Below are 26,402 nucleotides of genomic sequence, written 5' to 3' on the forward strand. Positions count from 1 at the left end.
TTGTCAAAATATCGATTTTATTGCAAACATTTAGATAAGTTACAATATAATTATATATTATCAAAATATATTATTAGTCCGTACAAAATAATAACAATTTTATATGCAATGTTCTTACAGCATAGCTTGCGATCCACGCCATGACGCGATCGTATGGTGTCCTGTTGAATAATTGTCTCCACCCTGAAATAAATAGTGTAACTGTACAGTTAGTTCGTTTCGCATTCAAGTATCTCCTTTACCTGTGTTAGCATCAACAGTTCGTCTTGCGTATCCACAATCTTAACTGGGAACGGAGAACCCGGGACCAATACACCTGCCCAACGAACTTCAACTCTATAGTCGCCCGGTTCCGTGGGATCGTATCGGCAAAGTATTATGCGATCCTTTTGCGTTTCTCTCTGCATTTCCACTCTAAACGCCCCTTTTGGTCCACGGACTCGTACCGTAAGTTGGCCAGCGCCAGCACCGCGAGTGTCGCAAATGAAACGCGACTGGAATGTTGCTAGCACTCCGTGTTCGATTCCCGGCCCGTATACTCGCACCTGTGGTTAAGACAATTTGTTCGTGTTTCGTTTCATTGATTCAACTCGAACATTTCGCCTCGAGCCTTACCTTCGACGCATCTGGAGCACCGGAAACGCGTAACGTGAAAGGCGAACCTGGAACATGTTCTCCAGCATACTTGATCGTCAACGCGTGTCGCCCAGCCTCTTGAGGTTTCACATTTAATGTAAAAGTGGCGTCACCGTGGTCGTACAATTCACAGTAAGCCACTTTGTGTGGACCAACGCAATGTGCCGTTAATTCGCCTGGACATCGGAAAATATTCTCTTGAAATAGATAGATTGACGAGTGACAAATTTCTAGTTCAGAATACAAGCTACTTACCTGGTCCTGCTCGTCTTGTATCGATGAAGCTTCGGATCTCCTGACCGACTATGCCGTGTTTCAATCCGTCTCCGGAGCATATGACCCGAGATGCATCAGCCGCACTCGTTACGTTGATTTGCAAGGGACACCCTTTTAGTTGTCTCCCGTTCCACGATACAGTCATTAATAGAGGGTCGGGGGTCAGAGGTATATAACTTGCCCGATAAACAGAGTCCCCTGCGCGTTAAATCAAATGCATAATTCTAAGGAGAAAATATGACGCAACCAAGTTGAGCGACGATCGTTGAGACAGTGACAAGGTATTCACCTAAATGTTGCAGCATAACGTTCAGTTCGCTGGTCGGTGAGAAGAGCTGAACCTTCGGCGTTCCGTTACCGGCTTGAGAACCGTCTATCGTGAAACTAACTTCTTCGCCGCACTTCGCTGACGTCAGCCCCCTTCCTCTTAATAATACGCGACTCGTGTCCTGTATTGGTGGCTGGAAGTTAAGAATCAAAATAAACACTGACAACGAACGACTCGGGTTGTTTTGATCTCATACCTCTAAATCTTGAACTATAGCTAATTTTGGTGCCCCTGGAAATGGTACTCCGTTAAATAATATTTCTAAACGATGCTCCCCGCCGTTCAATTGCGGTGGAATAAGCTTCAGTCTATTGTTCGAAGTCATCTCGAAAGATAACATTTGATCCCCTATTTTCCCAGAAAGTTCACCCGGTCCGGCTTCGGCGGTGTCGAAACTAATTTTATTCGACGGATGTAATTTCAGGCGTCCAATGTCGTCGCACACAGCTGGCCAACCACCTTAATGTGGAAAATAAATTACCTCCAGGAATTAACACAATACCGCTTAAAAGTCATTACCCACCTATTACGCGAAGATTTCGTGTGTCGATGATTTTTGGGTGCCAAGGAGATCCAGGGAGCTGTTGTCCGGCAGAAACAACTCGAATGTCGAACACTCCGACTTCGGACGGAACGTAAGATACGTTCCACGTACCTGGATTAGCTCCTGCTTCGACGATCGCTTTCGAAACGCTATCTGGACCATCCACCTATACGATAAATACATGAATTGGTTCATTATTTTTAGTAACAGAAATAATTTAAGCGAGAACTGGCACGAGAACGATTTCGGAGTAGACACCTGAACTGCCGGAGGGCTTCTTGTACCAGTTACAATAAAATGCGCTGCCTTGTCCACGTGTCCGCTTAATAAACCTTCTCCTTTCGCGCGAGCCTGTCCCGCAGCATCAACTGTGCATAACAGTGGACTACCAGGTATGGGACATCCTCCTATGCGCAGGTATATTGGCAATAAATCTTATGGTCAGTAATTGTACCACTTTAAATTAACATGACCTTTTAACCTACCGTACGCAATGTTAATCATGTAAGTGCCAGGAACACTTGGTGAAAATTCCACCATTTCCGCACCATCGTTCAGAGGAGTAACCTGCAATGGAAGCTCTTGACCTAGAGGACTTGTCGCAGTCACGTCCAAATCTGCCATTCCAGCATCTGTCTTCATTACTGCAACGACGGATTGTTATAGAAACTATCGTCTTTCCCAGTTGTACGTGTACTGGTTTAATTGCGCTTACTCTTAAATGCAATGTGATCGTGTACGGACACGGTCATGGGACCTAATTCTTGCAATTTCACTTTGGAAACATCGAAAGCTTGACAGAAAAAGGGAGAACCTAAAACTGGCTTGGCACCTTGTAAAACGTCGATCTTGTACGTTCCTAATGAGTAAACAGAAATTGAATTTTTATAATAAAAAGATCATTGTTCTTAGTTTCGTTGGTACAAGCAACACACCAATATTGTTCGTAGTAAATTCAGCGAGTAAATTTCCATCGCGATGCTGATAACACCGAACTGGAACTGCATTGCCCTGTGGTCCACTGATGACAACATCGAATTCCTTTCCTGGACGACCTAATGTTTCGATTGTGAATGAAGTCACTTTACCAACGCACGATTGGTACAACCCCAATCCCGTTGCAGTCACTTCCCGTCCTCCGGTAGGGCTTCGAACTGTTACATCCAGTGGGCTTCCTGAGATGGAGACACGACAGATAAGAAAGAATGAACAAAGACGTGCAATGGGTCTACAGGTAGGTAATTATCGAACCTGCAATGTGAACTTCATTGTATTTCATGTGAACTCTGTGAGGAGCGGCTCGGGTTGGATGGAACACTATTTCGTAAAGACCATTTTCTGCTTCTCTGACTACGCTGTCAACGTCGGCACCTGCGGCGCGTACATTCACACACAATTTTCCTGGTCCAGCATCTTTTGACGCAACCACTACGAACACATTTTTCATTACTAAACGGATCGTACACTTTGTTCTGTAAAAAATACAGATATAGAGTATCGTACCTATGATAGTTCCAGGTCGATGGCAAACTACGTCTGACACTTCTTTGATCGTTACTTTCCCAGGATCGAAGGCCTGAAGCGTTTGAGAACTGATCATCTTGTGACCGTCACTGAAAATGACACTGTACGTTCCAACCTGTCGCGTTCGGACTTCGACTCGGTACAAATGGGACGATAATTTCGTTAATGTGCATGGAATAATTATACCGTCGGGACCTGTGCGAATATAAAATTATAATACCATAGAAGAAAGTACGTATAAAACGGAATACTATGACTACCCGAGAACTCACCTGTAACTTCAGCAGATACAGGGCCTTCCAACCCTGGCATTTCCAAGTCCATGTACGCTGTATTACCAACTCGAATCATGGATGGCCCATCCAACATAGTACTAACCACTGGACACTTAAATGGACTTCCTGATGTGCAACAATGGAAGCGTAAACTGTATTACACATATTAATTCATTCGCGACAAAGGGGGAAGCATCGAGTCACTAACCTGGTACATTGTCATCGTTGAAACTGATGTTTACGTAATGAGTACTAGGAGTTTGTGGAACGAATGTAACGTCGTACAGTCCACGAGCGCAAGCAACCACCTCAGCTTTAACGGTATTATTCTCGGTACTGACAACTAGCTCTAACGTTCCTTCGCCAGCTTCTGCGGCATCTACTGTAAATGTAGTTGCCTGGCCCAATAACGCTTCCGTAAGACCCGAAACATGAACCTGTATAATTTCAAATGTTCAATTAAGCTACGCCACCTAAGATTTCGGCTCTTTACGCGTCACACCTAACTGTGACATTTACCTTGGTGACATCGTAAACATTACAGGCAAACGGAGATCCTTTCACGTGCTCGGTGTCCACCAGCACACTGATGTTATGTCTGCCCACCTCCGTAGGTACGAAACTAATGTTGTATTTTCCATCGATAGGCTCTATCGTAATGGGAAGGGATATGCCTGACGGCGGAGTTACTATCACGTCGCAGTTCATCGAAGGAGCTTGAGGATCCACCGTGAAGGACATCAACTGTTTCACAGCTCCCATTTTTAAGTTATGACCAGCAATTATTGCTTGACCTGCACCAACTACTTTACAGCTGAACGGCGAGCCTATTGCAGAACATGTTGTTAGAATCACCGCGGAATGAAATTACATAAGATACAGCGCAATATTCGAAACTGTAATAGCTCGTTACTCGCCTGGAACTGGTTCCCCGTTAAAACGAACGCTAAGACTATGGACAGCAGCTTCCTGTGGCTTAAAATTAACCCTGAACTTCGCGTTTCCTTCGCTTTGTACATAATTAGGTACATTTTTGCCGTTCACGGCGACAATGATTTCGAGATTGCCAGCACCTGCTTGACTGGCGTTAACTGAAATTAAAGGCACGAGAGTAATTTTATTGTGCATACGTCGTGTCCGATGCAATAAAGCTGTCTGACTTACTGCTGAAGAAAACTGGTTTTCCGACAACACCGCTATTTATATCTGTCACCTTCACCTTGTCCGCGTTATAAGCTTTTACTAAAAATGGACTACCTTCCACGTGGGAACCGCTCAACTTCACCTCGACGCTATGGTCACCTGTAAGCGTTTCGTGTTTTATAATCTTATTTCGAGTAACGATATTCATCGCATCGATCCACGTACCGACATCTTTTGGAGTAAAGCCCGCCGTGTAACAGCCGTGCCCACTCTGTTTCACGTGAACCGGTAAACTCTCTCTAGTAGGCGAAAGAACTTCTACAGCAGGTGTCCCGAAAGAAGCATCCGCTTCTATTGTAAATGTCGTCAAGCGATTTACGGATACTTTCTCCAATCCTTCGGTTATTACTACCTTCGCCGTGTCGCTGACCTAAATCATCGTGGAAAATGTTTAGCTTTCATACTCGCGAGAGTGAAGAACGTGCGATGAACGGTAAATGCGTGGCAACCGGACCTGACAACTAAAAGGACTACCAGGTACATCTTCCCCGTTAAACCGCAAATCCACGGTGTGCACGATAGGCTCTCGAGGCGTGAAAGATATCGCGTACGTGTGCGGACCTTGAGCTTGAGCAGATGTAGGCACACGGCCACCATTTACAGTCACCTCTAAATTTCCTGGTCCTGCTTGACTAGTTTCAACTGTAAGAAAATATAGGAACTAGATGATATATATCCACCGGGTATATATATGTACGTGCATATTGAATGCGCCAGGAATAATGAAGTGTATACCTAAGAATGTTACAGGCATTCCAATGACACCGTGTTTAGCATCCTTCACTTTGATAGCAGTTACGTCATAGACTTTGCAGCTGAACGGGCTGCCGACCACAGGAACATTCCGATGGCTTACTGAAATTCTATGTTCCCCGACTACTCTTGGCGTAAACGCTACGCTGCACGTTGTGTCTTTGTTGTCAGTGACTTGAGCTGGTACGGCCTGTCCATTGGGTCCTAACAAGTCCGCCGGTTAGTTGTTTGATACAATTTAGATAAGCCAACTACTAGGGTGGATCAGAGGACACCAAAAGTTGACGATGGAAATTTACACGCATCCGACTTCTTTCTTTTGTTAAGATGTTCGAGATTACAAGCGACTCGGAATTTCGATCGGGAAAAGCAATGTATGAGTTGTTATGACAAAATGGTAGATGCGGATGCACGAGCGTAATTGTAAATTCGGTAAAACATTAGTTCGCTTCTATTAAATAAATTTGATTAATACTTGGTTAATACTATGTCTGTTACATGTTATTGAAAAATAAAATGAAGTTACATAAAAAGAAACAATTCAAGCTGAACGCTTAAAGAATTGAAAATTCAGAGAACGAAACCACTAACTAGAGATCGATTTATGCATTGCTGATCAGTATAACGGTATACTCGTTGTTAAACTAAGTAATAATAGTTGGCACATTGGATAGAAGCGCTACACTAGGTATCAAATCCGATATTTGCACCGTTGTGCCACGTTGCTTAACGATTAACGCGATTAACTAGCACTAGTAGTTGTACGGTATAGCACCATAAAAATGGCTGTCACGGGAAATATACAAGTACACGTAAACTTGGCTCAGCGATTAGAACGAAGATTGCAAAGCATTAGACACCGTTTCAATGTTTCTCTGCCAAAGTAAAACCAAAGCCCAAATAATACTCTGACATGGTAACCAACGATTAGAAATCACGGAAGAAGCATAAGAGACTATTTTGAGTATGCTTAGAAGAATCAAGTTAGAAAACCCACCACCAATTCATTTAAAGTACTCCGCTATTAAAGATAAAAATGAGATTAGTTTTGTTTGAGAAGTCTAGTAATGTCGTAGTCTGAAAGCTGGCCGACCTGCAACAGAGAGAGAATTGCTCTCAAGCTAGAGATTAAGAAGACATTCAAACACAGAGGCACAATTCCGTGCAAAGTTTCCACCATAATCGAGATCGGATAAAAGTTCAACAAAATTTCATACGATAGTGATACACGAAAACACATAGAAGGTGCTTGATACATACTTCGGTTGTCGGCGGAACCATTGTGCAATCATTTTAATTGTCTCGTTACACTGGGTTGGAGTATTAGATTCGAGGGAATGACAATCACAAAGTGTACGATGTCGATGTGAAAGTAGTGATTTTTGTGCGACAATAACGATAAAACTTTGATACACATGCGACGTATATATATGTATTATATATATATATATATATAATATAATATAATCGTGTATATACTAACAAGGAATTCAATTGTTCTGAATAATGAGAAGTAAATGCTGACTTACCTTCAACGTTCACTTCTAAATCTTCTAAGCTACCGGCGACGTTACTAACGGTAAGATAGCTTTGTCGTCCTAATCCAGCACTGCTTAATGCCTGCCCACTCACTGTTACGTGACTATCACCACCTACCCGAGTTACTATCGGGCAGCCCGGCACAGTTCGTTTATTGAAGGCTATATTAATTACATGTTCGCACGCTTCAAATGGTACAAAACTGACCGAAAATCGAGCATTTCCTTGTGGTGTCACTTGTGTGGGAATATTTTGATTACGAGCCGATATTGTAATTTCTAAATTTCCTTCGCCAGCTTGACTTGCATCGACTGTCGAAGAGAGAAAGGATTTTGGTAATGAAGCTTCGACGTTTCAACCTTATTTTCCACCTACTTTTTCACTTTTCGAACATACCAGTAAAATGTGTTGGCTGACCGACACTGCCTCTAGCTACGGGGCCGATTAATACTTTGTCGGCATTGAATGCCTTGGCCAAAAATGGTGTGCCATTTACAGGATGTCCATTATACTCGACGCTAATCGAGTGAACACCAACGTCTCTTGGAATAAATTCTGCAGTGAAACCACTTTTAATATCACCCGTTACTTTGACGGGTAATTCGTTATTCGGCCCTGAAAAATCCAGCTTCTTAATATCACGTAAACTGTGTAGTATCGCGAGATTTTATACCGATGGTGTTCTACATCTACTATCACCAACCTCTTACAGAAACAGCGAGTTCTGCGCTACCACTGCCGTCAACTCCCATGTGGAAGCTGGCAGGTTGATCGACTGGAATTAATTCCAGATGATTCAAGCTTAGCGTCACTCTACTCGTGTCGGATACGTTACAAATAAACGGGCATCCTTTCACTGCTTCTCCATTGAATTTTATGTCTATATAGTGTGATTTAGCAATTTCAGGAGTGAAAGAGACAAGACAACGTCCACCACCCACCACCTGAACATGATTAGGTACTTCTCCTTCGTTTATGGAGATTTCAAGCTGTCCTTCGCCAGCTGCACTAGCATCGACTAAAATTTAAAAGAGAATGAAGCATCGGTACACGTACTCACTGTTCTCCACCTGTAATTATTATGATTCCTTACCTCTAAATTGGCAGGCATGTCCTACCACAGCGCTGGGTACATCAGTAACTTGGATTAAACTGCTATTGTACACCTTGGCAACGAGAGGTCCTGCCGGTAGCTTTTGTCCCGCGATGCTTACTTCCACGAGATGACTGCCCACTTCTGTTGGAGTAAATTCAACACGAAATTCTCCAGGACGTCCAGGTTCTTCTTCTATCCTTGCCGGCAAATGCCTTTTAGAAGGTGCTGCAACAGATATTACACATCAAAATAAAACATCTGTGACTGTAACTATTATTTTAGTTATACAATATCACGGTATGTACTTACTGATTATTTGGACGTCAATCTCATTGCTATTAAAGCCAAGAGCGGACAGTTCGAATAATGCAGGACTACCAGCAGGAACCAATCTTATAGAGTCCCCGATCACTGACATTTTTGGGGCTGGCATGATGCCCACTCGCCACGGTGATCCTGTAGACACATAATTTTATACAATATTGCAACTGTATACACACTTACGCAATAAAATTTCAAGAAATTTATTCTACAATTTGGGTCATTACTATTTAATACCCTTGCTCATGAAAATGCAACACCAACACACTATGTACATGATATTCAATTACGAATAATGAATAATTATTTATTGGTTCGATACGAAACGTTCACATTTTCCGAACTTATTAAGTAACCTGTCTATACGAAATCGCGCTTTGAATCAAATTCTCATTTCCCGGAAGTGCAACGTGACTCCAATCAGATGTCTCCTAACCTTCATATATTCGGCACGAAGGCACACGCGCAGACTACAGAGAGGAAAAAATATCTTCTGGAAGTGTCGCGGGAAAATGTACCAAAACATTTCCAGAAATACAACGGGGAAAACTTTGGTCGTTCGAGCATGCGAAAAAAAGATCAAATTACCTCGACCGCCTTTAATGTCTAGATTGAGAAACCTAAAAGAACGCTGAAAATCTTAAACGAAAAAAAAAGGAAAGAAACGTAGAATAAATTAATGAGACGAAGGGCAAACTGGATACTTTAGAGAGACACTGGGAAACACGAAAACTGAACAGGTATTTTAACAGTAGCGTAGCTTCTTCACGAGTTACACTTCGATCACGGCCATAAGTATAAGAACCAGTATCAAGTTTTCACAGTGGCACGCAAACTGATTCAACATTGATCATTCGACGCTGTTCGATAAACGTCGATCGCGAACAATCCTGTCGTAGATCCATCCTGAGTATACGATTCCCGAAACGCACGAGCCGCGAAATACCGTCGAACACTGGAAAGAGCCCGAACGATTCGTTAAACCCGCCAGATAATTGCAGCTTCGATTTCTCGGCGAGGAAACGTCAGCAGATCGCGATTCACGACAGAGACTCGAACGAGTCGAGCGACGGGACGAGTGTGGTTGCCACTGGATTGCCGCTCAGGCCCAAAACCAGGGCCGTGCATTTCTTGGTGTACGCAAACACAGTTTCATTTTTAGTCTATCAACGTCGCGCGTTTATCGAGCGTGAAACAACAAATCTAATTAAAACGTCCATCTCTTCTTGTAATTAACCAATCGTTCAAACGAGTTATAGAATTTTCATTTTCACGATTCTAAAAGCAGAGAGTTTTATTCTTTTAACACCGAAATTTTACAACTGTACCCTCGTTGCATTATTTCCATCAATCACGTAATTACGTTTCGGAAAAATTAATCAGGTACTTCAAATCTAATTAACTATATAGATCCCGAGACGATCATGGTAAAAATGCGTGCCCACGTTATTCTTTATCTCTGTAATTCAGTAGGTCGAAGCATAAACAATTTCAATTCCTATGTTAATCAGTCCGCGTTACAGGAAATATCGAAGGCGATATTCAGTCTCGCCGTTAGTACGTTTCCGACGTCGGTTCGTGCCGTGTGGCAAGTAAATAAATAATTCGATCAACGTTCCACCGAGAAGATCCAGCGCAGGGTGTCGAGATGAACTTACAGAAGTCAACGCCGGTGAAAAGCGAGGAGATCGGTTCATCTTTGAGTCCGCGCCGCAGGTAAATCGGGAAAGTTTGCCAGAGGATCGACGTTAGAGCGGGGCTTGGAAGGTAAACGATACGACTATGCTCTCCCATTCGTTTCTTGCTCGTTCGACCAGCTACAGTCTACACCTATACGTTTACAGGATACCTGATCTGCGTATTTCGATACCTTAAGGTCGGTCGGCCCCGCAAATAGAAACCTCGCCGTTTGCATTCGACGCGGATCTACTTTTCGAGGTAGCCGAACGAAGAAGCGGTCGTCGTGTTCGCCGGGTAATTTCTATCCAACGACAGGTACCGCGGGTACGCGGCGGGTGCCTTTGTGCACGGGCACGAGCACCGGGACGAAAAGTGCAATTCTCCATGCATCGCGTTTCCACTTAACGATCAAGTTTCAAACGCGAAACGAATCGGTCGAGACGGAAAGCCAGCCGCGATGGGACGGACGCACTGTTTTAGAAAATACGAGAAACGCCTGATCCGGATCGCCTGCGGTCGAGCCCCGCCGACTCTTCCGATTTCTTCGGGCAGACCTCGGCCGAGCGATCTACGTAAACATTCGGCTGTTTATTTACGAAGTCTCGGTCGGAGCGCTCGTCGTAACGCGAGAGTAATTGATGCCAATTAAGAGAACGAGTCGGCGGCGCGAGCCGCGCTCCCCCGGCACCGGGCAGCTCCTACGATCCGCGATTAGATTCCGTAATCGCACGAATTACGAAAGTAATGATGCGCCCCGCGCGTTTCGCAACGCGTCGCGCCTTTTCGTGGATTCCGTTCGGCGAACGCGACCGACGAACGGTTCGCGGAATCGCGTAAACAGCGCGTAGAACGCCGAGTGACGTCGGGGCTCGCGAGAGGAACGATTCTACCTATTTCGATCGTCGCTTCGCGCGATATTTCCGTCGCACAACGATCCGCTGTTCGACGATCAAAGAAAGCCTGCGCGCCGCGGCATTTGCGTGGTCGCGGACGCATCGCCGACGCATTTTTACGGGTTCGAACAACGAGACGACGGCTTCTACGGATTCCCTCGCAGGCTATCGACGCGTCGACGGTTTTTCCCCCTGTTCCGAATCGCTTTGCGCCACATTCGTAACGAGCGGAGTTACCTCGAAGAGACTGTAAGCGGCTCGGATTCGGCTCGACTCGCGAGTCGCTGCATTCCCCGACATAACGGGTCGCAGCGGAAGGTAACAACTCGTTCTAAAATTTCCGAAAAGCTCCGCGTTATCGGACGCGGTCGTCTTCGACCTCCCTTTTCGCGCGAGACGCGCCTCGATGCTGCCCGACGAAGCCGCTTATCGTGCCGCTGCATCTCGCCTACCGCGCGGCTGACTTCTTACCGGAGAGGGACGATAACGATAGAAACACTGGCCGACTTCCATCAATTTCAAGCGAGTCGCGCAGCAGCGCGAACAAATCGAAATCAATTGAATCGAACGCGCGCAATCGTCTACGCAGCTGCACGCGAGCTCCCCTTTATTGGCAACAATTGCCGATATCGCACACCACCTGGTGCACCTTGACTCCGAGTTGACGGCGTTCGTCGCACGGTACATTCCATTGTCCCTAGAAAAATCGAGGTTCGCTCGCTTCGATGTAGGAAACCGGAGGTTCGAAGGTAATCGTACACGTCCGTGCGACCTTATCCTCTTGGTCTAAATCGTGCACGCGTCGCGGAAGGAATCATTGAAATTCGATGAACGTAAAAGTAGCGCAGGAACGGTAGGCAGCATCGTCGCGGCGGGAGGACGAGCGTCATCGCTGTTGCAGCCTCGCGGCGTTCAAGTCACCGAAAGCGGCCGAGTTACGTAAGAGCGCGATAAGCGTTATTTTTCGCTCTGCGGCCAGATGCCGGTTTATTACTCGGCGTTCCTGCAATTAGCGGAGTAATCGGCGCACTTTCATAGTCGACGCGTGCTCTTATCGAGCGTTACGGCGGGTCCCTCCGTGCGGACGGTCGTTACGTTCAAACAGTCCGAAAGCGGAAAGTATCCTTGGCACGAGGACGAAGCGAGTAGAATAGAGAAATTGCCGATAACGCGTTTGGCACGATAAAGCGCGCGCATTCCGCGCGTCTCGTTTCTCTATAGGGTGACTCGCGAATGGAACGCCGTCGTTCCCCTTCGAAAAAGACGATCCCGCGGTTGCAAAGTGCGGAATAGACGCCGCTGACGCGGTCGGAAGCTCGGGAATCGCTCCGAAAATTAGCGGCACGTCGACGCGAGCGATTACGTTTACATCTACGTAGGCAGAGAGACCACCGACTCTATTCCCCGTCCGTAACCAAATACGTCTGCGAGCATATAACGGCTTTAACGTCGTGACCACACCCACGGTCTCCGCGATACTCCTTTTCGGTTGGTAATGTACGCGAGCGTTAGAGAGATAGATACTACGCGCGGCCGTTAAATGCCGCTAGATGAAAGCGTTGACGCGTTCCGACGTGGCGGACCGTACGCACCGCAAGCGGAACACTCTGGACTCGATTCAGAAATTCGGAGGAAAGTGTACGCGGCCAGTTCCGGCGAGCGTGGGCACCGAGTTCATTGTCACGGAACCGTAAATACACGAGGCGATGCGGCGCGTCGCGGCCGCAACTTCCGGAGGTGTCGACGTGCCGCCGGTTTTTCGACTATTCGCTCCTATCGCGAGCTTTCCGAGCTCTCCGTGCTTTCGTCGCGGCTTGGCCGAGGATTATATTCGATCGGTGATTGATTAAAAAATGATTTAAATCAGAGAATGAGCAAGTATTCGTATCGTATCAGAAATGAAAATCAATTTCTGATTCGCACTTGTATCTGCCAAACGCATTCGCTCGTGTCCTGAATCATCGGTGTCGATATAAATGCGTCAGACGTCGCGTCGAGAGTCCACGATCGACGGAGAATTGCGTCGTGGCTCGACGAACGCGCGTCGCGACTCGCGAGCCGCGATTCTAGCCGTAGAATTTCCGGCTTTCCACGATCCGCGACGTTGGAAAATATCATTGGGTCGCGAGGATCGAGAGGCGGTTCACGGATTCGCGGCGTATCGGTGAACAACACCGATCGGGCAAGAATTCCTCACGAACCGACCTTGACCACCATTGTCGGCGTAGCTCGGGTTAAAGCAGGAAATACGCGCGTACACGAGCTGTATCTGGCTGGAAGAGAGATCGTAACGGAATTCGAAGCATTCTGATGCTAATACTCGCGGTGATTTAGAAGCGGAATGGGGTCCCGACCAACGTCTTTACGGTATTGCAGGCCACGTGCAGCGCGTGGTCACGATTGCAGAATGCGCTCCTCTACAAGGCATCCGAATATTCTAATGTTGTTCGCGCGTCAACGCCTAGCATAACGCGAATCCGATTACATGCTGCCGTATTGAAAACCGATCGCTGACTTTTCGTAACGAACCGTCGCACGGTGCGACAGCCTGTGGACAAATCCACGAAATTCCTATCGAAAGACAACGACCCCTCGAAACTTCGCGTAGGATTTTTCGTCGTCGTTTTATCGAGCTTTGAGCGAAAAGTGTGCCATCGGCATTCTTGTGGATTCGCGTAGCTCGCTTCCGTAGGAAAGATTCGCTCGTTGATTTGTCTATGTGCGCGAGCAACGATTACTTGTACGGAAAACTGCATCGTTGAATCGGGGAAAGAAAAGGGTCGAAACGTTCGCAGGCGCCGAGTACACGTGGCGAATGCCCGGGCGATCCGTTCGTGCGAAATCGCACGGCAAAAACGCACGGCAAAAACGCACGGCAAAAACGCACGGTGGAAGAATCGCTGGGACTGTGTGCCCGCGTGCAGCGCGGCTCGTTAAGTGAACGAAAGGAAAAAATTCAGGAACGCGAAGAAAACGATGACGTCGTATATGTGTCAGTGGAACATCACGTGGATGCGTGAAATCGCAAGTCAACGACCCGACCAATGACCTGTTGACTCGAAGACGCGCCGGTGCTTCGGTTCGCGGTGAAACTCCGGGTACACGCGCCGGGGAATTAGTGCGATTTTCCGGTAAATCGCGCGTTCGTTAGCGAAATTTCGCACGTTCTTAAATAGAGTTACGCGAGGTGGAGTCTTCGGAACGCTGCGAAACTTTTTAAGCGAACGGTCGCTACAATGGCTACGTTCGTTGGTACCGAATATTAAAATGTTTTCGTTGAAACGAAAAAATGACAAATTAATGTGTAATTAAGAAGCTTTGACAAACGCGAGGAAAACTACAGCGCGACCGATTGTGCTTACCAAGATGGAATGTACGAGTGAAATTGATATTCCAGTGAATATACTAGGCTGTTCGAGGCGGTATCATCGCGAATAACTAAGTTAATCGAGCGATGCAGTACGGAACAGGCGAATAACTTTCACCAGGAAATTTCTGTCGTAGTTGATGATAATACGCTATCTCGATTCGAAAGGAAAGTCGGCGGACGAGCATAAAGCGAGCATTGTTGCTCATAGAGCGGCGATATTATCGTTCAATTTCTCGTGTACCGCCGGCGAACGTTTCGCGAAATGCAAATGTTCGAGAGAGAGAAGCAAAGGAAAGGCAGGGCACTCACCGGGGACGACTTCTCCGTTGAACGTCATCTCCACCAGGTGTACAACAGCTTCGTGAGGCACGAACGACGCCAAAAATCGTTGGCTGCCTAACGCTCGGACGAAACTAGTCACGTGGCCGCCGTTTACGAGGATCTCCAGGTTTCCGGATCCAGCCTTGGATCCGTCGACTGTAACACAATGCGACAGGTGTTTCTCAGGTTTGCCCGTTCACGCCGAGATATTCGTCCGTTCGTTAAAGCATTCCTTCATACGTACTTTCAAATTCAACGGGTTGGTTGACGACGCCATTCGGAATGTTCCCAATTTGGATAGCTCGCGCGTTGTACGCCTGCGATCTGAAATCCCACGGAACGGTTGCATTTCGATCGTGAACGATTCAAGTTTCCGCCGATACTGGTTCTCAATCGCTTACGAACCTGAATGGAGATCCTTGAACGTGCTGGCCATTCACCGATACTTGGATCGTGTGCTCGCCGACCTCTTCGGCGGTTACGACGTAAATCAAACCGCGAAGGGTGGACTTTTGGACGGGGATTATCTTCCCGCTCGGACCTGAAATTCAATGGCGCCGAATCAGTGAGCGGACAAGCCGTGGCTCGCGTCGTTTCGACGTGGTGCCGACGCGTGAACCTACCGGAAACGGTGACGACAACTTTAGTCGGGTCTATACTCGGATCAATGGCGAAGGAAGTCGGTCTGTGAATCGGTAGCATCTCGAGAGCACTTCCTGTCACGAGCGCGGGACTCTTGCTCTGCGCGATCGTGCTGCCGGGCACTCCGTTGTTCAGGTACCGCTCGTGCGCGTTGTCCGTGGTGTCCACGCTTTTGTAATGGTTATTGTTCTTATTCTTCAGGATACCGTGGGTCTGCGTCCGCGAGTTGTAGTTGTCGGTGTTGAATTTCTGCGACGAGGAGTAGTCGGCGCTGGACTGCTTCTGGGACGACGCGAAGTTCGAATAGCTGCTGCTGTGAGTGTGCGACGTCGCGTTCCTCGAGCCGTGGCTCTGAGTATTTTTGTAATTGTTGTTCAAGTAACCGTGGTTGTTCGCGGACTCGGCCGTGGGCGAGTTGCTGGTCAGGTTGGTCAGGTTCGTGAGATTCGCGAGGGACTCCAAGCTGCCGTAGGACAGCAGTGACTTGGTTTTCTCGATAGCGTCCCAGGAGTCTCGTCTGGAGGTTCCGCCGACCATCGACGATACTCTGACGTTGCTGCTCGTGTCGATCGCTCCGTTGTTCTCCATGGAACCCCTCCTGTTGAAGGTGCCGTCTCTGTCGATGCTTCTCGGGCTGAAGCTTCTGTTGACCGGACTCTGGGTCGCGCTGCGATACGCCATCGGGCTGCGATTCGGCGACCGAGATCTCTTCAGAGAGCCGGAATTATAAATGTCTCGAGACTCCTTGATGATCGGGGAGTACCTCGAGCCATGAACGGTCGGATTCGCATTCGGATTCGGATTCGGATTCGGATTCGGATTCGGATTCGGATTCGGATTCGGGCTTGTATTCGGATTCGGAGACCGAGATCTGCTCGCTGTATTCGTCGCGTACACCGTTTCCTTTGATTCTTTCATCAGGCTGGGACTCTGCACGGTGGGAGATCTGGACTGACTGTACGTGCTGCTGGAATAAATCTCCTTCGTCTCCTTGATCATGGAGGGGCTGTGCAGATTCCGCGAAACCGGGCTGTGACTATGACTCGGGGATCGGGTGCGATCGAACGACGTCGACGCGTGATGGTACGTCGAGCTCGAGTTCTCCACCGAATAGTTGCTCGTCGATGTCTTGTAAGCGGAGGTGGTCTGACGTGCCGGAGAATAGTCGCGGACGTGTTGAGTGGGACTGGGAGACTTGTACGCGGACGAGGAATAGGTTTTCTGCACGGGGCTGGACCGATCCGTCCCAACGGACACGTTCAAACCGTTCATTCGTCTCTCCAGCGAGGACAGTTTCGACCTTTCCAGGCTAGACGTTGATTCCTTCGATCTTCTGGATCCTCTCTGCGTTCCCACTCGAATGGAGAACGGAGAACCTCGAACGTCGGAGCCGTTGAAGTAGACGTAGACTCTGTACTTCCCGGAATCGGACGGGACGAACGACACGCGATATCTCATGTGTCCGTAGTCTTCCATTCTGAACGGCACGGATTGCTTGTCGTGAACCAAGTCGACGATCACGTCGCCGAGGCCACCGGTGCCCGTCGCATCGACGATGAACGAGAACGGCTGCCCGGGCGTGGCGCCCTCCGTGTCGATTAGCTGGAAACGAGTCTCGGATAGAGCACGCGTTCAACGGAGAAGACGGGAAACCTCGTAAAATCACCTTTATCCCGTTCGGGTCGAATACGAAGCAAGTGAACGGTCCGCCTTGAATGTGATTTCCTTTGTGAGTGATCGCGATACTCCACTCCCCCGTCTCGTCCGGTTGAAAGGTCGCGGTATGCACTCCGTCGTTCTCTTTCACCGGGCAGGACAACGATCTGCCAGTCGGAGACCACGCGGTCACGTCGATACCGTCATGACTAGTACCTGGAAGATCGAACGGTTACGCGTGACGGCGAGCAATTCCGGAGTCCGCGTCCAACCCGGACCAACGATTCGTCGTTTCGTTTACCGTAACTGTTGACTAGAACTTCAACGATTGACCCGATAGCGCACGGATCCATACCGGACGCTTTGATTTTGGTCAAGGCAGGTAGAACTCGAAAATAATACGGACAGCCGTCCACCAGCTCGCTGTCGTTGTATACCATCAACTGAAACAGAGAGCCGATGAGAATGATGCGGAGAACAAGCCTGGAGCATTCGGATTTGCCGCGTCGCGCGTCACACCTTGTGCATTCCAATTTCCGTTGGTACAAAGGTTCCCTTCCCGTGAACTCCGTTCCACGCGAGCCTACATTCGACTCGTCCGCTCGGGCCGACCACTTCGCCGCGAACCTCCCTCGTGTTCACTTCTTTGGTAAGCATCTCCAGCTTGAAATGCGCCTGAAAGTTACGAGAGAATCGTCAAGAGGTAACCGGGAGAGGTGGTTACTCGTCGAGGGTTTCGCGGTCAGCGTCGACGAGCGAATCCTCGAAAGAAGAACAATCATCGGGCTAACCGGTTGTTGCACTCTGGCGGAAGTGCTGTCCACATGGACGACTATTTGTTTGCTGGCTTGAGGGCGAGGCTTCACCCACTGAAAGTATGCGGCGTACGCCATCACGCCTAAATGTTCCACGTTCTGATCTGCCATGTCTTTCGCCTTGAGAATAGGCTCCACGCCTAGTTTCTTGCCACCGTCGATACCTTCGGGAAAATATGACGTTAAGCGCGTTACATCATCCGCGACGAAACTGCCGGCTGCAACTGGTTTCTCTTTAAATGGAACTGGCGTTCCCCTCGTTTACCCATCTGTATGTTGTGCTCCCATGCGACGGGGTCGGTGTCGATTTTCTCGTAAGGAGGAGCCGGTCCGCCCAAATTCCTCACGATGTTGCAGAGAACTCTTCCGTCGTTCCAGTCGGTCTGCAACAAGGTCAGTTATCGTCTCGAAACGAGGAACCAGCGTGTACGCGGCAAACGGTGCACGCTGTTGCTCACCGTGAAATTCTGCACGGTGTGACGAGACAATTGCGAATTGACCCATCGCAACGTCGCATGGAAACCGGGCGAGCCTTCCTTCATGAAGTACGACAAGTAGGTCATTCCCGATAATTCGTCCAAATATGGGGACGCAAGGTACTCTGGTTCCAGTACCATAGGTATATCGAAATCACGCTTCGAGATCTCCATAGCTTTCCGGCAATTGTACACGCTGCGAACAAAAAAGGATCGGTGCGTAACGCGTCGTCGTGGATCGTGGATCGTGGAAACGTCGGGCCGTCCGTTCGGTTACCTATCGTTCGGATCGAGCTGACGCCAATGAGGGAACAGGCCGGGCTGGCAATAATCGATCAGAGCGCTCAGGTGGACGCCGGAGTTCCAGTCCGTCGTGAAATTATTCACCCTGCACTCCGGTAGGACCGCCTAAACGAGGGAACAGCATCGATGAATCCGCGGAATCGAGGCCGCGGGATTTCGTTACATATTTCCACGTCGAGATTACGGCCGCGCGATGCGGCAAGGTCGACCGTGCAATTACGTGTACTGACCTTGAGCCATGCGAGCATGAGTTTCCTTGGAGGGAACTTGGACTTGCCTATTTGGTACCTCACAATGAGCGACCATATCAGGCCGAGGATCAGTTTCAAATTTCCATTCACGATGTCCACGTTGCCTGCGAACCAGAATAAATCATTATCGAAGTGCGCCCGGTCGATTCTTCGATCGGAAGAACGAACGAACGGTAGAGAAAGAGGAAAAGGAAGAAAGAGAAGAAGAAACGGTTGCAGTCGGCGTGAAAACCGACGCTAAAGCCGGAGGTTTTTCAACTGTAGCTCGAGCCGCGCTGCCGGCGCGAATCGAAACGATAGATATTTCGTCGATCCCCGGATTCTTTTTCCCCGGTTGACGGCGGCTCGAAACGAACGGGACACGCGCGCACCGAACGCGGTTTATCGCGGATGCATCGCGCAGCCGCTAGCACGCCGGGAATTCATTTAGTCGTCGGCTAAACACGAACATAATCGTAATGGGACTCGGGCAGTCTCGTAGGCGCCGATAGAGCGCAAGAAAGGCAACGACCTCGAAGTCCGATTTGCGATCCGTGACGTAACAGCTATATATTTTCGATGTTGACGCGTAACCGGTGTGCTCGGGGCGGACGTTATTACGGTTTGCTCGTTGCGAGCGAACACTCGTCGCGAGCGATGCATCGCGTCGATATGCACTGCCGATTCACGCGCAACTATTTACTCTGATACGGTATCGCGTTCCGAGTAGTAGTAACCGCCGGCATGCCTCAGACCACGAGGCCAGGCTTCGAGGTACCCGCGATTCGACATCTTTACCTCGTTCGATCGGTAGCAGTTTCTGTCCGAGTCGTCGGACGCAAGGAGACCGCGGAAGGTTCTCCCAGATGCCCCGACAGCATTAACCTTTCAGCCACCGCGGTGCTACCCGCGAAGTACCTCTGTACGGCAAGGTTTCGCGTCCGCGTGTCATGCATATAACATCACCGCGATTCCAGACTAATCGAATTTTCCGCTGTAAACACGTTAGATTAGACTGTAATGCACGCAACCATCGATGACAGAATCGTGCCGCTACAGTGGCGTGCCTCGCAGAGACAATAGACGCGGAAGCCACAATGGCGTACGGCAGCCGAAAGGTTAACCGTTTCCAGTTTTCGTCGCGGCAGCCATTGCGAGCCATTTTCCCGCTCACGCTCGCGGTATACTTGACCAACGAACAAAACGCGTCGCAAGTGGGTTATCTGCGGCGCGATTATCCGAGAAGGCGTTCAGAATAGAATTGCGAAACGCAACGACGAGCGCCGACGGTGAAGCCATTCGAAGAGTACCCTGCGGAATCAAGGTGAATACTACACGCAGCTGGAGGGGGGCAAAGTCGGGGAATCGTTGAACGAACGCGTTCACTCACCGATATTGACCAGCTTGACGCCGTCGGCCTCGATGGCCTGCAGCGCGGTCGACACGTTCTCCAGGTGGTGGTGTTGATTCGCGGGCCTGGGATTCCACCGGGGTAGCCGCCGCTTGGTCAGCACCTCGACCAGAGCGCAGAGCCTCGTGCCGTCCCGGAAATCCTCCGCGAGATCGATCACCGGCCCGTCCGCGGCGTCCGCGGCGTGTTTCAGGTGCTCGTTCACCCAATTCCTGAACGTGTTCGCCTGGATCTCGACCCACAGGTCCTCGTTCCCTTTGATCGGCATCCCTTTGGCCGCGGTCCCCTCCGCGGAGCGAGCCACCAGACCCACCAGTTGCTCCGGTCGTAATTGCTCGGTCGGTTCCATGCCTCTTTTTTGCTAGCTCCGTTTTATCGTTGCAAAACCGCGAGATACAGAGTCCGAGGTGTCGTCAACGGGACAAGGACATTGGTGGGGTGAACGCTGTCGGAAGCAAAATTAATATCGGTCATTTCGGTTGATAGATTAATCAGCTGCGGGTGACGATAAATGGATGCTCGACGATTACCGTCAACGTGCACACCGCAACGCGCGATCGACCGGTCTCCGAGAACAATTGAACCCTCGGGTCAAGTGGACCCTATAAGACGAACGACGTGTACGTGCCGAATGGAGCGAGACTAATAAATTCCTCGCGGATTCCTCCGAGTGGATCGCGGCACGGTCTCGTTGCGCGGGAAGATTAGTTAAAAAAGTTTCACGCGGTGAAAGTGTCCGCCGCGGACACCTGTTGTTGCCGTTTGCCGCCTCCTCCCCGACGCTCGGATGCGCTTTGGGTCTACCATTCTAAAAACAACCGCTGGGAGCTGCACGTCCGCATCGCCGCATCGGCTTTTCGGTCGAATTTGCTGAATATATTTTACAGCCGCGGCGCGGGAGAAAGGAAACAAGAAAGCGTAGAAACGATACACGCCGGCTACGATTTTCTCAAGAAAGCCTACGAACGAGCAGCTCGTTCGCAACAATGACGCGGCTGCGAATCGGTTGCCGGGTAGCATCCGAGCTACGACTATCCTCGGGATCCGATCGGCGTGGTATCTCGCGACGTTCTCACGGAATTGGCTCGGGACTCGTTTTCGGAAAACCTGCGGCTTTTAGGTTATGTTATCGGCCCGGTGAACGAAAGGCGTGTTCCGTGCGAGATTGATCGTACGTGTCACGGAACGGATAAAGATCCGATCGTGATCTAATCGTCCGCGGTACGTACAAGAGAGATGCGTTAACGCGACATCGGGTGCACACGTGCCGAAGGTGTTGCTTACTCCGCGCTACGCCACGCTATGACATCACTGTCGCCTGAAAACCTTGCCCGACCGGCGAAGCTTGCGTAAGTGCGTAAAAATTGACCACCGGATGGAGAGGAAAGATTGACGCGGGACACCGGTGTGCCTGTGGTCGATCGCGGCCGATACTTTCAAACGGCACACGGTTCAAACGTGACGCAGATTTCGCGAGGCCGGACACGCTGCCAGCGGGAAACTTCGCCGACAAAGGAAAACAACCCTCGCCGGAGAGTTTCACGGCGAGAACAGGATGGCCGGGACGAGCCGCGATTGCGACGCAAATGAGGCGAGTAACGACGCAATCGCGGTTCGACAGCCGCGAGAACCTCGCTAATTACAGGAACGCGAAAAGCGAAACGCGATCCTCCGTGTCAGGCGCGTCTCGTGGGAAACTTGTTCGATGAGGCGCAACAGCTAGATACGTACGTCCATCGATGCCGTATTCGCTCGCACGCACGAAATTCGGTTCCCTCGCCGTCACTTTCACCGCGATCGTCTATTCAGAGATTTTCCCGGAGCCGATCGTTCAACCCTCCGGCGATAGGTTTACGGGGCCGGTAACGTCGCGGCTCGCTCGTCCCTCGACGCCGGCCGACGATCGATAGTTAATAAATCCAATTAGCGACGGACGGACTGTTCGCACGGGAACGGGGAAAACGTCGATCTTTGGAGAAAAAATCGCGGCGAGCCTTCGCGAGAACGATCCTCGATTGGCCACCCGTCGACGGACCGGCCAATCGGAGTTCCCGTCCGAAGGGCGCGATTAGGGAACGAATTGTTCGAAGAACACACGACACGGGTCAGGGGGATATTTAAAAACTCCCGTCCCGAGGACTCGGTCGACAGAAATGTTTTGATCGCGCGCGCACCGTCGCGCCGTCGGTGTGTACGTTCACTGGCGCGCGCGCTCGAGGATGTAACGATGCTCGGCATGCAAACTGATATTTACGTCGGTGGTTCCCTTCTCGGAGCTCCTCGGGAACGAAATCCTCCTGCGCTAGGTCCACGGGAGTTCCCTGTCGGACGGAGCTCCGCCGGTCTCGTTTTCCACACGCGTAGACGGTGCCGAGAGAGCACGGCTCGATGATATTGCGGCGAGCTACGCGAGAAACGCCATTTTTGGACGTTGCGGCTCTCCGGATCGGTCGAATCGGATCGGATCGCGCCGTTGCCGACGAGCGTCGTTCGAACTACGTCAACTCACTGAACCGACGTGAAAATCCTCCGCCCTCCGCACCGCTTCACGCGATCGCCTTCCGAGACACCGTTGGAACACAGCCACGCGATCCCAACAAATGATACGCTGCTGTGCCCACCTGTCCCCCACTTCGCGCCACCGTCGCTACCACCACCTCCGCCGCCTTTTCCTTCCACTACTCCCATTTGCAATGGAAACGAATAACGCTCGATTAAAACCAACGAGAATAGCCGGCCGATGCGCATCCCATTGCTCCCGGAGAAACGTGCTTCGAACGAAATCCCACCTGAAATCGAACATATTTCTTTTCTCCCGTTTCCTCGATCGATCGTCGTCGGTGTCGAACGTCGTACGGGATATTCGTCGCCGATCTTAACTCGCGTCGACGCGCAGACGATACCTTTTTCCACGCCGACGAAGCGCTCGACATTTGCAGGACTGTTTACTTACGCGCGCGCAATGCGATCGCGCTTACGATTTATCCTCGAGACTTGTAGTTGCTCGGATACTTTCCTCGAATCCGCTCGCTGGAAGCAGGTGAATTATTCCGCGAGGTGGTGACACCTGTCGCTTTCGTGTTCGCCGGGTTGCAGGCGTACAGGCGCGAAGAGCCGCTGAAAAATCGAACGTATTCACAATAGTGTCTTCTGACGAGACACTATTAGCATCGAAACACGTTATCCTTGTTCTCCGCTCGCAACGCCGGCAACGGAGAACTGCGATTCTACACTGAATAAAACTAATTCGAAGATACAACGACGCGTGATCCCTTCGTCCAGCATCGAAGTCTCCGAACTCTAGGTAAACCGAACACGAGGGCCACGCGCAGCGTGCGTCGCGCAACGCGTCGTTCTTTAACCTCTTTTATCTCCGTTGCGATCTGCAACGAGTGTTCCCTCGATAAAAGTCGATCGCGGAATGCAACTCTGAAACGTGAATATTCGTTAAGACAATGTATCGCAGCCGATCGTTGAGGAATACGGTGCGAAGTAAATGTGAAACGCATCGACCGGGCATGGCAGGTGCTTTATCGACCGAGCACGAGACTTCCTTACCGACGATCGAGGCGGTCCAGCTCCTCGATGCCCGCAGCCGACACAGCTGATTCCCGAAGCCGATCGAATCCGATTGCGCGCCCGTTGCCCCGGATTCCGCGGATCGATGCGATCCGAGGCCATAGCGCGAAGGCGGCACTGCGAAAAGGTCGTTCGTTAATTACAATGGACGCGTTGCGATGATACTTAAGAGAGCAGAGCGTTTAAGAGAGTAGTTCTCTCGGAAAAATTCTATATAGGGCTTGGCAGGGCGCCGGCGCCGCTCTATAAATAGCGCGCACAACGCCAAGCCGCGGGTTGCGGCCCGTGGACAAAGTAACAGGAGAGGCAGCAATCGGGTGCGCGCGACGACCACGATACCAGTGAACGGTGGTACATTTCGCCGCCTCGAACCACCTACCCTCGCGAACGTTTTATTCGGTTCGGTCGTTGGTCCGAGGCAACCCGTGCCGATCAATTCGACGCGTTCGCGGCGCGTGGTGCATCAGCGTTTCACGCCGCGCCGTACGGCTCGTCACCAGCAGCCAGGGGTTACCGGGACCGCTTACCCTCGAGGGAAACATTGCAGAGGAGATTGCTCGCGTCGCGTTGCCCGATCGGTTTCCGTGCCGGTGTTTCGCCACGGCTCGGATTTGCTCGGCTAAAATTACACGACCAGTGATCGAGGAACGCCGTTGAAAACGTGCAACGTGCAGCGTGCCCGTTGACGCAATGGCACACTTTAAGATGTGACTCCTTCCTTCGTTCACGCTTCGATCGCGTCAGCTGATCGACAACGTGTAGCGAACAAATTAGGTGATTATGTGAGTTCTCGTTTGAACCGACTTTACCGAGGCGCGTTCTTCTCCTCTTTCCTCCTCCCTCTCTCTCTCTCTCTCTCTCCGTCCATCTGTCCGGCAATCTACCATTTCCCTTTTCGCCAGCCGCACGGTTCTCTAGCCGGCTGCTTACAGACAAACTAATTATACTCTCTCCTCGTGTCGAGAGGTTACTAACCAGCTCGGACAACCCCTTCTGCCAGGCGCACGAGCGGACCCGAGACACGTGCAGGGACCCTAGGATCCGTTCGTGCACCCCTACCTTCCGGCAACATTCCACTAGACTTCGCCGAACGTTCCGTCGAGACACGATTGAATCGCCGATAACGTCGATCGATTCTCTCTCGGCCATCGGAACACTCGGGACGGTTTTATCGCTCTCCTCCCGATGAGAACGGAACGGAAATACACTCGATTCCCTTTCGGAACCGCTCGCACGATCCATCGGAGAAAACGATCGTTCGCCGAGCTTCGAACCAACCTTCGGGCCCGCCTAAAGAATATAATAAGTATTTTTACGCGAAGGATAAAGGGTGTATCGAGTTACGCGGCCCGTGAGACCTCGTTTCGTGTTATAACCATGGAACGCTTATTTTTACGCGACAATTCGCGCGTACAAGCTCGCTATACCCTTCTCGTCGTCAATTCGTTACAGCTGCTGCTCCCGCTGCTAGTTGAAAAATACGCTCCGAAGCGACGCGCGCGATACGGTGTCCCTCTACGAACCGAACGCTCGAAATCACGTCGGATTCGTCCGATTGTAAAATACTTTTCTTCCGTTCACCCGCTATACAAGTTTACGTCTATGCAAACTTTTTCGACGCGCCGATGCGCGCACCGTTTGGTACCGCTTCCGGTGGCCGTGAAAAGGGGCTTCCGACGTGGTATCGATAAGCACGCGTTATCGCGGAGATCCTATGGAAGTTAGCACGAATGAGTTCTAGCTGCGATCCGCGGGCAGCAATTTAGATCGTGATCGATGGGCACAACAAGTGTCCGCGGGTCGGTTGGCGCGGTGCGCTGGTCCCGCGCACGGGGATCTCGTCGTATAAATTTCTCGGCTCGGGTGAAACGGATCTCGCGGGCCGACCGCCAAAAAGGATTTCCTTTCCGTTTGAGATTCGGTTCGTCGACTGACGAGATCTATTTTCTTGGGCGTATCGCGAGGCCGCGCGCGTCCCCGGCGGTGTATTTATGCCGTTTGCGTGAAACAACGAACACGTTGCCCCCGGGGCTAAAGCCAGCTGCGCGTTTCGGAGCGAAACTATCGCGAGTCGCTCCTGAAAAGATGTCCCTCCCGAGGATACCGATGGAAACGACGACTCTAAACGCACCGTCCGCCGACGAGACACGCCGTCGACAGCGACTCGCGATAGTTTTATTCGGAAATGGACAGCTAGCTTAACGCTCGCTCGCTGACGGGTAAATCGGTGCGTGCGTGTGACACGCACGAAAATAGGACGCGGCGTGCGGCCCGTTCCGAGAGGACGATCGCCGCGTCCCCCAGCTGGCCTGGTAGTACGATTAATCGTTTGTTTGTGGTTTGTTGGTTCCGACGATTCAGCGGCGAACATGGCTCTGGTGATGCTGCCCTGCGACCTGCCGTGGTGGCCAGCCGTGGTCAAGCAACTGGACCGCGCGGCCGCCGCCAGAGACTCCGAGAATCTCGTGGAGGCGATGCAACGCTTGCACGACATGTGCAAGTAAGTATCCTCGTGGACGCCGCGGGTCAAC

The 26,402-nt window shown here is 50.3% G+C and overlaps 2 protein-coding genes across 21 annotated transcripts in view; one reads left to right on the forward strand and one right to left on the reverse strand.

Moving 5' to 3' along the window:
• On the reverse strand, positions 1-22,914 carry jbug (filamin-type immunoglobulin domains fbug). Of its 11 annotated transcripts, none has more exons than XM_031991929.2 (40): positions 22,547-22,902; positions 20,272-20,737; positions 18,882-19,006; positions 18,626-18,756; positions 18,331-18,544; positions 18,138-18,255; positions 17,849-18,036; positions 17,577-17,732; positions 17,359-17,500; positions 17,068-17,273; positions 15,383-17,003; positions 15,165-15,300; positions 15,004-15,083; positions 14,748-14,915; positions 8,484-8,630; positions 8,172-8,399; positions 7,782-8,096; positions 7,475-7,693; positions 7,069-7,389; positions 5,522-5,743; positions 5,241-5,428; positions 4,952-5,156; positions 4,748-4,885; positions 4,501-4,674; positions 4,103-4,410; positions 3,792-4,020; positions 3,581-3,709; positions 3,288-3,503; positions 3,036-3,212; positions 2,720-2,959; positions 2,500-2,643; positions 2,270-2,428; positions 2,043-2,191; positions 1,764-1,950; positions 1,437-1,699; positions 1,202-1,373; positions 892-1,110; positions 616-812; positions 243-545; positions 1-183 (listed from the first exon to the last, which is right to left on the reverse strand). In XM_031991929.2, the coding sequence occupies exons 2-40, from the start codon at positions 20,639-20,641 to the stop codon at positions 115-117; spliced, it is 8,973 nt and encodes a 2,990-aa protein (XP_031847789.1). In that variant the 5' UTR covers positions 20,642-20,737; positions 22,547-22,902; the 3' UTR covers positions 1-114. The 11 variants fall into 11 exon arrangements, 10 of the variants coding, with proteins under 10 accessions (XP_031847789.1, XP_031847790.1, XP_076228656.1 ...); XM_031991930.2 differs by lacking the exon at positions 22,547-22,902 and adding an exon at positions 22,024-22,441; XM_076372541.1 differs by lacking the exon at positions 22,547-22,902 and adding an exon at positions 21,522-21,538.
• Positions 10,061-26,402, forward strand: part of LOC116433644 (uncharacterized) — a 22,514-nt gene continuing 6,172 nt past the window's right edge. For 3 of the 10 annotated variants that reach the window (XR_012999792.1, XM_076372547.1, XM_076372549.1), the window contains exon 1: positions 24,033-26,371. Coding sequence is in view for 9 of the 10 variants with exons in the window: in XM_076372547.1 (XP_076228662.1) it covers positions 26,241-26,371 (131 nt within the window). In the remaining variant the exon portion in view is untranslated. Of the gene's footprint in view, positions 10,212-24,032; positions 26,372-26,402 lie in introns of those variants that run through there. The other 7 variants (XM_076372545.1, XM_076372544.1, XM_031991942.2 and 4 more) reach the window with 6 other exon arrangements.

This window comes from Nomia melanderi, chromosome 12, assembly GCF_051020985.1.
Source record: "Nomia melanderi isolate GNS246 chromosome 12, iyNomMela1, whole genome shotgun sequence".
NCBI lineage: Eukaryota > Metazoa > Arthropoda > Insecta > Hymenoptera > Halictidae > Nomia > Nomia melanderi.